General features: G+C 44.8%; 1 protein-coding gene across 1 annotated transcript; it reads left to right on the forward strand.

Annotated features, from left to right (window-relative positions):
• The first annotated feature begins 5,993 nt into the window (after positions 1–5,993).
• LOC112920681 (lysozyme-like protein 6) lies at positions 5,994–9,956 on the forward strand. The gene is made up of 4 exons (XM_025999497.2): positions 5,994–6,132; positions 7,101–7,259; positions 8,163–8,241; positions 9,870–9,956. The coding sequence occupies exons 1-4, from the start codon at positions 5,994–5,996 to the stop codon at positions 9,937–9,939; spliced, it is 447 nt and encodes a 148-aa protein (XP_025855282.2). The 3' UTR covers positions 9,940–9,956.
• The last annotated feature ends 2,061 nt before the right edge of the window (positions 9,957–12,017 follow it).

Genomic DNA, 12,017 nt, shown 5'->3' on the forward strand with positions numbered 1-12,017 from the left:
CGGGGATCCTGATGGGGGACTCAATCCCAGGACCCCAGGATCATGACCTGAGCCAAAGGAAGATGTTCACCCACTGAGCCACCCAGGGGACCTGCATGTTTCCTTTTAGATCATCAGCATTGGCACAGCAAGATCTAACCCTAAAGCTCTATGCTCATGACTAACAACATTCAGGCCCCAGGTGGATGTTTCACATCTTACTCTATGTGGATGGGAGAAAACATGCACCTGCATAGAAAGGTTTAACAAAAGCTTAACAGGACCCTTGCCAGGTGCTATCTCAGAGAGCAGAGACCTTGAGCAGAGAACTTAGGTAAGAGAAAAGACAAATTAATTAACTTGTCAGGTCTTTCCTCTCAGCCTGAATGCAGTAGATTTGAGCACAAAGAAGTGTCATTTTCTAGTAGGCTCTGAGTGTACAATTTCTTCATATTTCATGTTCCTATTTGTGATTCTGGTGCTACACGTGAATTTGTATTAGTATCTGCTTCGGTTGTAAATGGAAGCTGAGGAAATGTTTGCGATATCACATAAACCACATTATACATTATTCAAATTTGTATCTGTATCTAGACCTTTTTTTTTTCATTTTTTTAAAAAAGATTTTATTTATTGATGAAATACCCAGAGACAGGCCGAGGGAGAAGCAGGCTCCGCGCGGGGAGCCCAATGCGGGACTGGATCCCAGGACCCCGGGGTCATGACTTAAGCCCAAGGCAGACGCCCAACCGCTGAGCCACCCAGGTGCCCCCTAAAGGGGCATTTTTAGACGATGAAAAGGCCCAACATTGATTCAAAACAAAGAAAATCCGAATAGTGTACTAACCATGGGTATAGAGGGTTCATCATACTGCCCACTCTTGCATATTTTGACTTTGAAAATAAAATCTTTGCAAATACACTTTTGAGAAGTAATGCTTTCCGCCTCTGCGGCAAGGACTGCCTTTGCTCCGCACGCGCCTAACCCGGGCCCGCAGCGCGCCCCGCCAGCCGGGAGGAGCCCAGCGCCCCGGGACGAGCAGCGCAGGGATGCGCAGTAGGCGCTCGCAGAGCCCACGCGCCTGCGCAGCGCAGGCACCCCTCCCCCGGCTCCTGTATCTAGACTTTAAACATAATGCTACTAATTCTAGTAGGTATACTAGGTATATGTTTGTTATTCACCCCAACATTGTTAGCCCAAGCTGCAATGTCCTGCTGCCCTGCTGGGAAGGGAAGTCTCAAGGTGGAAGGAACAGGGCAGCACCGCCCACCCACAAGCTCTTCCTACTTTCTGTCGGCCCCTGCCACCCTGCTTCAGAGGGTAGAGTGCCCATCAGTCACAAAACTTTCCTTTGCTTCCTTTCTGCTACAGTTGGAAGTATCTCTGATTTCTTTGGTGACTCATGACACTCAGATGTGCAACTTTCATGGGGAGGTGACAGGTCGTTGGGTCCCCAGTTCCCCGATAGTTAACCCTGTTCTCTCTACTAGGCAGGTCTCCATTGGCTGCAAGTGACAGAAACCCAATTTAAACTCCTTTCTGCAGGAAAGGATATTTCATGAATCACAGGATTGTGATAAGGTTAAGTGTGTGTTTAGGTCTCAGGAAGGGTGAACTCTAGGATTGGCATCCTGTGTGGACTCTGCTCTCTCTCCAAGAAGGTTTATCCTCTCAAATGGGCTATAGCCATATGATTCCAAACTGTCAGCTTCTGGCCTCCTACCTGAAGGCTTCCCGTGAGAAGCTGAGTTGCTCAATTTAGTTTCAATTCAAAATATAGCAGTGGGGCCATAGGCACCCCCTGTCACCTGGATCTCAGGGCTCTGTGATTGGCAGCTTCCACTACTTTACCCCATGGGAGAAGGAGCTACCCCCAAAGGTTCACCTTCACCAAAGGGAAGGGTAGTGGGCAGATAGAACAACCAGAGCACTCTGCCCTGCCCCACCCAGTGGTCTTCATCACAGTTATCACCAGTCCTAGACCCATGTGTAATTTCTGCTGGAAGCTTGAGTGGGCCTCAATTTGCATGGTTAAGACCAGAGTATTTCCAGGAGAATGATGATGTCACAGAACTGAGGTTCCAGAAGGCAGGCTGGCCCAGCACTCGCACCTTCCCTAGAACATGGGGAGCTGTGAACTGGGTGGGGCTAGAGTATAGGTCCTGTGGACGAGGCTTTGTTCTAATGACTCTCTAGGAAAACACTGGGCTGTCTGGGACCTGGGGTCAGAGAAGGCTAGGAGAGAGGTAAGCTTTGGAAGGGAGTGTGGGAATGCACCTGCCACAAGTACTGTATTCCCCTAAGGAAACCCTAAGAGGGGAGGGGACTTCATGGGCAGAGACAGAGCTCCCTGCTTGCCAAGGCTCAGTGACACCTGTCTCTCAAGGAATCTACTAAGTCAGAGTAGAGTAGGGTTGCATGAGACATACTAAAAACTTATTTGTGGTTTGTCTGAAATGCTAATGTAATTGGGCATCCTCTAATTTTATTTGCTAAATCTAGCAACTCTAGAGTGAGAGAGAGAGAAGCAAGAGAATGTTCGCAAGCTCAGGCTGGTATGAAGTGAGTCCTAGAAGACATCTGTGAGGAAACAGGGCCATCAGGGGAGTCATCTTGGCCAAGCAGAAGTTGCCTGACTCTGAAGCCTGGGGATGGAGGAACACAGGCCTTTGCCCTTGGGAACATATACTTAGTTTAAGGGGAAACACACACACACACACACACACACACACACACACACACACACAGTGACAGAAATAGCCCCATCCTTTGCTTTCATCACGTTGACAGTTTTGAAGAATATAGGCCAGTTATTTTATAGATTTTCCCTCAGTTTGACTTTGTCCAATTTTTCCTTAGGATTAGATACAAGTTATGTATCCCTGGCCAGAATACCATATAAGATATATGTGTCCTTCTTGGGGTATCACTTCTGGAGGCACAGAATCTTTCTCTTTCATTGGAGGTGTTCATTTTGATTGCAAGGTCCACATACTGTCTGGTTTCTTTGCTACATAGTTTCTGTTTTTCCCATGCAACTAATACATGATCTGTGGGGAGATACTCTAAGAGCATGTGTATGTCCAGTTCTTCATCAAGCTTCCCACCACCTCAGATTTAGCCCCCATTGATGATTCTTGCTCAGACCAATCTTTGATGGTTGCAGAATGGTGGCTTTCCAACTTCATGACTACCTCCACATTTATCATATATTATTGTCAGTAAGAGTTCTACCCCATCCCCATTATGTGTCTATTACTATTAAGGACTCATGGATTCCTATATCATTCAGTAGATAATAATCCATCACTATCGTTATTTATTTTGATGGTCAAATTGTCCTAGATTCCCTTAGAAACCACTGTGCATTAGTTCTGCAGATATGACACTAAAGGCACAGCAACAAAAGAAAAAATAGACAAACTGGTCTTCATCAAAATGTAATTCCTTCGTTTCAAAGAACACCATCAAAGGGCACCTGAGTGGCCCAGGAGTTGAGCGTCTGCCTTTGACTCAGGGCGTGATCCCGGAGTCCTGGGGTTGAGTCCTGCATTGGGCTTCCTGCATGGAGCCTGCTTCTCCCTCTGCCTGTGTCTCTGCCTCGCTCTCTCTCTCTCTGTGTCTCTTGTGAATAAATAAATAAAATCTTAGAAAAAAATCAAGTGAAAGGTAACCCAGAGACTATGAGAAAATATTTGCAAATCATGTATCTAGTAAAAAACTTTCACAACTCCATAAGAAGACAAATAACTAAAACAATGGGAAAAGGATCTGAATACTAGATATTTTCCCAAAGATCCACAAATGGTTAAGGAGCACATGAAAATTTCATTAGCCACCAGGGAAATGCAAATCAAAACCAGCAGGTGATACCACTTCACACCAATTAGGATAGCTGTAATGGGAAAGTGTCGGTGAAAATTGTGGAAAATTTTGAAACTTCATACACTGACACCGCTGATATCAGTGGAAAATGGTACAGTCACTTTGAAGTCTGTCAGTTCCTCCAAAGTTTAAGATTTATTGATTTATTTGAGAGAGAGAAAGAGAAAGAATGAGGGAAGCGGACAGAGGGAGAGGGGGGAAAGAGAAAATCTCAAGCAGATTCCCTGGTGAGCATGGAGCCCAACCCTGGGCTCAATTCCATGACCCTGAGATCATGACCCAAGCCAAAATCAAGAGTTGGATGCTCAACTGACTGAGCCATCCAGGCACCCCAGTTCTTCCAAAGTTTAAACTTTAAGTTACCATATGACTCACCAATCCCGCTCCTCAGTTTATGACCAAAGAAATGAAAACTTTTGTCCACACAAAAATTTGTTCGTAGCACCATCATTCATAACAGCCCCAAAGTAGAAACAACCCAAATGTCTATAAAATGATAGAGAACAAATTGAGGTCTATCCATACAATGGAATATTATTCAGCCATAGTGAGATCCTGATACATGCTATGCCATGAATAAATCTTGAAAGCATTGTTAAGTGAAAGAAACCAGGGACAAAGGCCACATAGTGTATGACTCTATTTATGTGAGTTGTCCTGAAGAGGCAAATCTGTAGAGACAGAAAGTAGATTTGTGATTGCCAGAGGCAGGAGGGAGATGGAACAGGGAATGACTGCTAATGGGCATAGGGTTTCTTCTTGGGTTGATGAAAATGTTTTAAAATTGATGTGGTGATAGCTGTACAGCTCTGCAAACACAGTAAAGAACTATTGAATTGTATACTTTTTTAAAAAAGACTTTATTCATAGAGACACACAGAGAGAGAGGCAGAGACACAGGCAGAGAGAGAAGCAGGCACCATGCAGAGAGCCTGACATGGGACTCGATCCAGGGTCTCCAGGATCACACCCTGGGCTGCAGGCAGCGCTAAACCGCTGCGCCACCAGGGCTGCCCTGAATTATATACTTTAAATGAAGTGATTGTATGGCTTGGTGAAATATATATTGTGAATTTTATCTCAATAAAGCTGTTACCAAAAATAGTGTTCCAGATTTAGCCTGTGGGTACCCCTTGGAGCTCTCATGTCCATTTGACATGCTCCAATCCATATTTTTAGCCCTTCTTTACTTCCCAGCACAAAATAATCCAGACTTAGCTCATATCCTTTCCTACTCCAGCCTAGGAATCAACTTTTTCCCTAAAAGTCCTGCTTCCTTTTGGGGGAATGCAAAACCAAGATCAAATTTCCTTTAATTATCATGACAACCCTTTTAAGTAGGTATTAGTGTATCTTCATTTTACAAATGAGGCCCAGAGAGGTAAAGTGTATTGCCCAAGGTCACAGAGCAGCCCTGTCTTTGAAAGTAGGCAGTGTGAATCTAGAACACTTGCTCTTCCCTCCTTCCCCTAAACATAGAGAGTGTGAAGGTGAAGGTTATTTCTACATCGAGGTCACTTTTATTTGCTTTATGATTTGTACCTTTGAGTGGAAATGAAAGTGTTAGACCCATAAACAGCTTCCTAGGAATTACACAAGGCAGTGTATGCCCTTGGGAAAAGTCATGTGTCTTGTATCTGGGGGTGTGGGGTGTGGAGAGTTCAGTGTCTAGTGTCCTAGCCCTTCCACAGCACATGTTCAAATGCACACACACAAATACCAATGAAGTACAGTTCTCATTAATCTCCTTTGCCACCCTCACTCCCCACCCTATGCTCAAATACAGCCAATAGCGGGGTGCCCATTACAAGAGTGAGGATAGCTAAAAGGGCTGAAGACCTATAGATGAAAGGAGATCAGCCTCAGTTTTTCACTGTTGACATTGGGCAATGGGTACATGGAGATTCATGATACTATTCTTATTTTGTAAATATTTAAAAGTTTCTATAATAAACAACTATATAATGATAAATGAGAGGGAAGAGAAATAGCCATGTGGGGAGCTGTGAGTGAGCTGGGACATGTGGCTGCTCTCTCCAGATTCCTCAGGTGTTGGGAGAAGACCAGAGGCACGTCTGTGAGATCCTCAGAAACACAGGCCCTTGACTGTACCTCCTCTCCTCCAAAGATGACAAGGGTGCTGTTCATGTCCTTGGTCAGCTTCCTCATTGCCATAAATCAGGCCAGCCTCATCAATCGCTGTGACTTGGCCAGGGTGCTGCGCAAGGAGGACTTGGATGGGTTTGAGGGCTACTCCTTGAATGACTGTGAGTGCTGCTTCTCACACCCCTCTCATTTCTCCTCCTCTCCTGGTCATGCCCTGGGTGGCCATCTTTCTGTCATTCGTCTTTCAAAGCCAAGTTCAAAAGGCAGCCCTCCCCAAGAGGCCCTTCCCAACATTCCATATTCATTCCACAATTATTAAATGAGCACTTATGTGCCAGGAACCATTTTCAGTGCTGGGGATATAGACATGAGCAAAGCCCCTTCCTTTACAGCGTTCACATTCTAGAGGGAAAGGCAAGCAAGAAATAAACATACACATATAGATGAAGTACTTCCGGTGGTGATAAATGTCATGCAGAAGAATAAAGCAGGGGGAGTGATTGGTAACATTGTCCTAGAAGGGGAAGTCGAGGAATGCCTCTCTGAGAAGGCAACATCAAGCAGCACTCAATAAGCAAAGGACCTGGCCACCCAAATTTCTAGGGTAATAGCATTCCAGGCAAAGGGAACAGAGGGTTCTAAGGCTTCATCCTACTCCATGATAGGGATAGCTGCCTTTTGCCCAGACTTTGTACACACTGGTCTTGTGCTGTCTTTCTCCTTTTATCTTGTTTTCGGGCTTTTTAAGGTATGTATCTTCATTCTTGTACTATAGGCCCCTTGAAGGCAGCATCTACATTTGACCTAGCTACATGTCCCTAAACTGGGCTTTGTACAGTTCCTGGGATGCAGTAGGTGGTCATTAAGTGCAGGAAGCATCGATGGACAGATGGGTGATGACTGGTTGTACTGGGTGGGTGGCACGAATGGTGAGAGGAGAAGCTAACGGATGTTTCTAGCCCACTTGCCCCATCCAGCCTCTTAGCCCTTGTTTCTTTCATCTGCTTCCTGATTCCCTCTTTCCTCCATCTCCCTCCTCCTTCAGCTCAAAAACCCTAAAAGAAACCCTCTTCTAAAAACCTAAAAACCTAAAACCCTCTTATAAAAACCCTCTTCTCCCTGTTCAAAGGGCTATGTCTGGCTTTTGTGGAAAGCAGATTCAACATATCGAAGGTAAATGAAAACGCAGACGGCAGCTTCGACTATGGCATCTTCCAGATCAACAGCCATTACTGGTGCAACGATTACCGGAGTCACTCAGAAAACATTTGCCACGAGGACTGTCAAGGTCTGGCCAGGGCCCCAGGGTGGGAAAGCTCTACTCACAGAACTTCTCTTCCTATTCAAGGCCAGGGAATGTCCCCAGAGGGACTGCCCATGGAGTCCAAGAATGTTTTTGCTGAGCAGAGGACTTGACAAGTGGCTGTAGTGCCCATCCACTTAGCAGATTCTTTGGTGTACAGGATCTAGAAAAGCTCTGCATAGTTAATAGCAGAGCAGGAGCAACAGCAGCAGCCAATATTTTTGAGAGTGTGTCATATACTAAGCACTTTACCTGCAGAGCCCATCTCACCCAGCGTGTCATGTGATGGAAACTATTACGATGCCCGCTTTACAGATGAGCAAACTGAGGCTCATAGAACCAGTGCCGAATACCAGGCTGGTGGCCCTGAAGGCTCCACTCTAACCATCAAGTAATAACTTTGGCCAATGTCTGATTAAAGGCCAAGTGCAAACTGCCCACCTCAGAGCCGCTCCAGGAGGCTCCATAGGTCCATGACTTGGACCTTCCCTCCTCTTTCATACTCTGATTCATATCCCGAGACTCTTCATCTGAAGAGCCTCCCTGATCAGGCAAGATTTACCCTGGTCTCTATGCTGCCTGTTTTGACATCTCCTTTCCCTAGAAACCCTCAAACGTGGCATGAACTACCATCTACCCTGACTAGGAAGTATGGGGGTAAACAGTTGTCCTGTCCCTCCTGGCCTCACCCCCAGCCACTCCCTGTCGCCATTGTGGGGATGTCTAAATAGGCCTCTGGGAGGGAGGCTTTGCCTAATCTGGAAATACTCAGCCCCTGGGGGGTGCATGCCAGCGCAGGGACAAGCCAAGCAGGAGCGAGTGTGTCTGCCTCAGTCTTAGTCCTCTGTTCTCACAGGTGCTCTCTCTCTCTCTCTCTCTTCCTTCCAGACATACTGAGCCCCAATCTTCTCTCAGCCATCAGCTGTGCAAAAAAGATTGTGTCTGGAGCAGGGGGGATGAAGAACTGGTGAGGAGGACACTGTGGGACTAAGTTAGCAGCCAGAGCCCTGGGAAGGTTGTAGTGACAGAGAAAGGCACAGTAGGCAAGGACTAGACCCGTTTATAGCCTAGAAAAATGTGGGAGAGTGGCAGGGCTTGGAACTCTGACTTATAATACCCAGGACCTGGGTCTTTTTCTGATGTACTAAAATTATTTTAGAAGGGGGCGTCTGGGTGGCTCCGTCAGTTGAGCGTCCAACTCTTGATTTCCACTCAGGTCATGATCTCACAGTCGTGATCCAAGCACGGAGTCAGGCTCCACACTCAGCACAGAGTTTGCTTGGGATTTCCCCCCTCTCCTCTGACCCTCACCCCGTTAGGGCTGTCTCTCTCTCTCAAAATAAATAAATAAATAAATAAATAAATAAATAAATAAATAAATAAATATTTGGGCACCTGGGTGGCTCAGTGGTTGATCATCTGCTTTCAGGTCAGGTAGTGATCCCCAGGGCCTGGGATCGAATCCCACATCAACTCCCTGCAGGGAGCCTGCTTCTCCCTCTGCCCATGTCTCTGTCTCTCTTTGTGTGTCTCACATGAATAAATAAAGTCTTTAAAAAAATAGATCTTTAAAAAATAAAAAATAAATAAAACTTTTCTGGATGCAGTAACAAAGTAACTCAAGTGAGTTGAGGGAGCTGTTTCCTGAGGGCACAAGGTGTCTCACTGAGCTTACACAGGTGTGGCTAGACCTCAGGAAGGTAGTGGAAGCAGAGCTGGAAAGTGTCAGCCAGCTTTTCCTGGCAAGTTTCTGCCTCCTGGTGCATTTGCTTCACTACTTTCTTGGCAGAGAGCAGCATTCTCTGCTCCACATTCCCCAGCACACACTCTGGCTGCCCAAGCCTGAGCAACAACAGAGACTGCCTAGGCTTAGTCCCTGTCCAAGTGCCTGGGATAAAGAACCTGATTGGTTCAGTTTGGATGCAGATCCCTGCTTGGTTTCATCAGCTGGAGGCCTGGGAGCAATTGAGCTATACCGTCACGGTTGCCACAGGGTCCCCTCTCGCTAATTGGCAGCAACATTTCCTGTAAATGTAAATGCTCCTCAGCTGGGCAGATACCCCCAAGTTGTCAGCATTTGTCCACGATGGTGGACATTAGGATGTTTACTTTACTTTTCTGAGCTTCAAACCGGATATATACAGAATACAACTGGCTGTATATACAACTGGCCAGTTGACTACAACTGGCCTCCAGGCATCTGTGAGGATGGAGGGAGTTAAGTGCCTTGCCTACTCTAGAAACACCACGCACAAGGGACACTGATGGAAGAGTCAATGGTTGCACCTGAGATTGATTATTTATTTATTTACCTTTTAATTTATTTAGTAACACTCATCCTTCTACAATGGTGCTCTCCTACTTCAGAGGAAGAGAAGGATTTGAAAATGTGGAAGCATATTGGGTGGGGGAAGTAGAGGACAAAGACCACAGATAGGGGAAATTTAAGGGAAGAATCAGAGGACCAGAGGGGGACAAAGCAGAGAGCTAGGAATGAAGGGGATTCTGAGCACTGCTCTAAGATCTGGGTCATGTAGGTGCAGAAGGAGCTTACTGAGTAGTAAAAACAAGAACCAATCTGTTTTCTTTCCACAGGGTAGCATGGAGGTTGCACTGTGCAGGCCGGCCACTCTCCTACTGGATGACAGGATGTTTCTTGGGATGAGACAGGACACAGGGCTGTGGTAGAGTCATTCCAGAGCTCCTCTTCTCACTCAGGAATTCATTTCTCCTTCCTCTTGCCTCTGCTTCACGTTATTTTCTTTCCTTCCCATTTACAAATAAACCTGACCAGAGCCCCCAGGAATAAATGGTTTTCTCGGGCTTCCTCCTTGTACCTATCTGAGCCCAGGCCTCTGGTTCTGACTCTCATTTGCAAACCAAGAGGACCACAATGAAGAAGTTGTTATATTTGGATAATTATTAAAGCATTCCTTGTGCAAAGAATGTGTTGATTTGTTCATTTTTAATTCTAGATATATTCCAGTACCTAATCTAGTTGGAGTGTGGCAGGCACTTGAAGAAGGAAAATAAACCACAACTATTGTTCTTGAGGTGTTTATAAGCTACCCAGAGAAGTGGAGACATACTCAACTAATGGGTATAATAATTGAGTGGATACATACAATGAATACAATGGATAATGAGATGGGTAATAAAATCTACAATTTTTGGTTTAAAACAGTATCAAGATCCCAGTTATTCCTCCAAAGAGAACTATTTTCAAAGTAAAAGAAGATTCCTAAGTAGATAATGTTTGGGGCTAAGGGTCTTGTATATTGAGGTGGAGAAAGTAGTGCTGGCTGGGGTCAAGAGATGGTGCCAGGTGCCAATGATTTGGGGGTGCTTTCAGAGAATGGGCTAAAATCCAGATGTTTAAAAAATAAAGGCATCTCTATTTGGGATCTGAAGGTGCTAATGCAGAGTAAAACGTGCATAAGGACAATGCAAAGACAGAAAAGGGGCAGCTGGAGGAATGTCCTGCACATAGCTAACAACACTGTTTGACTAAACTGTCCCACTAGGGCCACTGATATCCCTACTTTTGGGCCTTCACTTGGATTTCACAGACCAGTAAAACATCAACAAAGTTAAGGCTGCGTTAAGATTTCCAACTTTTTATTTTAAAGCTCAAGTAAAAGCACTCATTAAAACTATCCTCTATCAGCAACTCCTCATAAAACAATTTTTTAGCATGAAAAACTAAGGTCATATTTTTAGGATAACAAAATGGGATAGATTTTGTTTTATGAAAAAGAAAACAAAAGTAAACCCTGATTATATGGTCCTTTTCTTGTTTTGCCAAGGACTGGTGAAAACTTCATCAAAGACCAGCTCCAGTCTGAAAACCACTGTTTAGAAACCTCGGGACTTTTTTTTTTTTTAAGATTTTAATAATTTATTTGTTCATGAGAGACACATAGAGGCAGAGAGATAGGCAGAGGGAGAAACAGGTTCCCTGCAAGGAGCCTGATATGTGACTCAATCCTGCACCCTAGGATCACACCATGAGCGGAAGACAGATGCTCAACCATTGAGCCACCCAGGCGTCCCTCATGAAAGCATTAAGCCAAAGTATTCTATCTTTAGTGATCGTTTCCCACACGGAGTTGAGAAATCTAAAATTTTTAAAAGAGATTTTATTTATTTATTCATGAGAAACCCACAGAGAGAGGCAGAGACATAGGCATAGGGAACAGGCAAAACTAAATTATGTTGTTTACGGCTGACATATGATAGGTAAAACTACATTTAAAAAAGCAAGGAAATTAGAGGTCCCTGGGTGGTTCAGTCAGTTAAGTGTCCAACTCTTGACTGGGCTCAGATCTCAGGGTCATGGGATAGGGCTCCACACTTAGCCAGGAGTCTGCTGGAGATTATTTCTCTCCCTCTGCCCCTCTCCCATCAATTAATCTTTTTTAAAAAATTTAAAAAGGCAAAGAAATTATTAAAGTCAGGATAATGGTTACTTCTGGGGAATCAGAGAGAGGGCTGTGATTGGAAGGGGCACACTGAAGCCTTCCGGGATGCTGGCAGGGCTTTTTCTTGATACAGGTGGTGTTTCATGGGTATTTGCTTTATAATTATTAAACTGAACATTTATGTTATGTACACTTGATGTGCATTTTTTTACTTCTCAAAACTTTTTTTGGTTGGGGAAAAAAAAATCAAATGGCTTTACCTATAGTGCTGCTCTAGTTGTATATGGGACTTCCAACATAGAATTTAGAAAAAGAGAGGAGG

This window comes from Vulpes vulpes, chromosome 2, assembly GCF_048418805.1.
Source record: "Vulpes vulpes isolate BD-2025 chromosome 2, VulVul3, whole genome shotgun sequence".
Classification (NCBI taxonomy): domain Eukaryota; kingdom Metazoa; phylum Chordata; class Mammalia; order Carnivora; family Canidae; genus Vulpes; species Vulpes vulpes.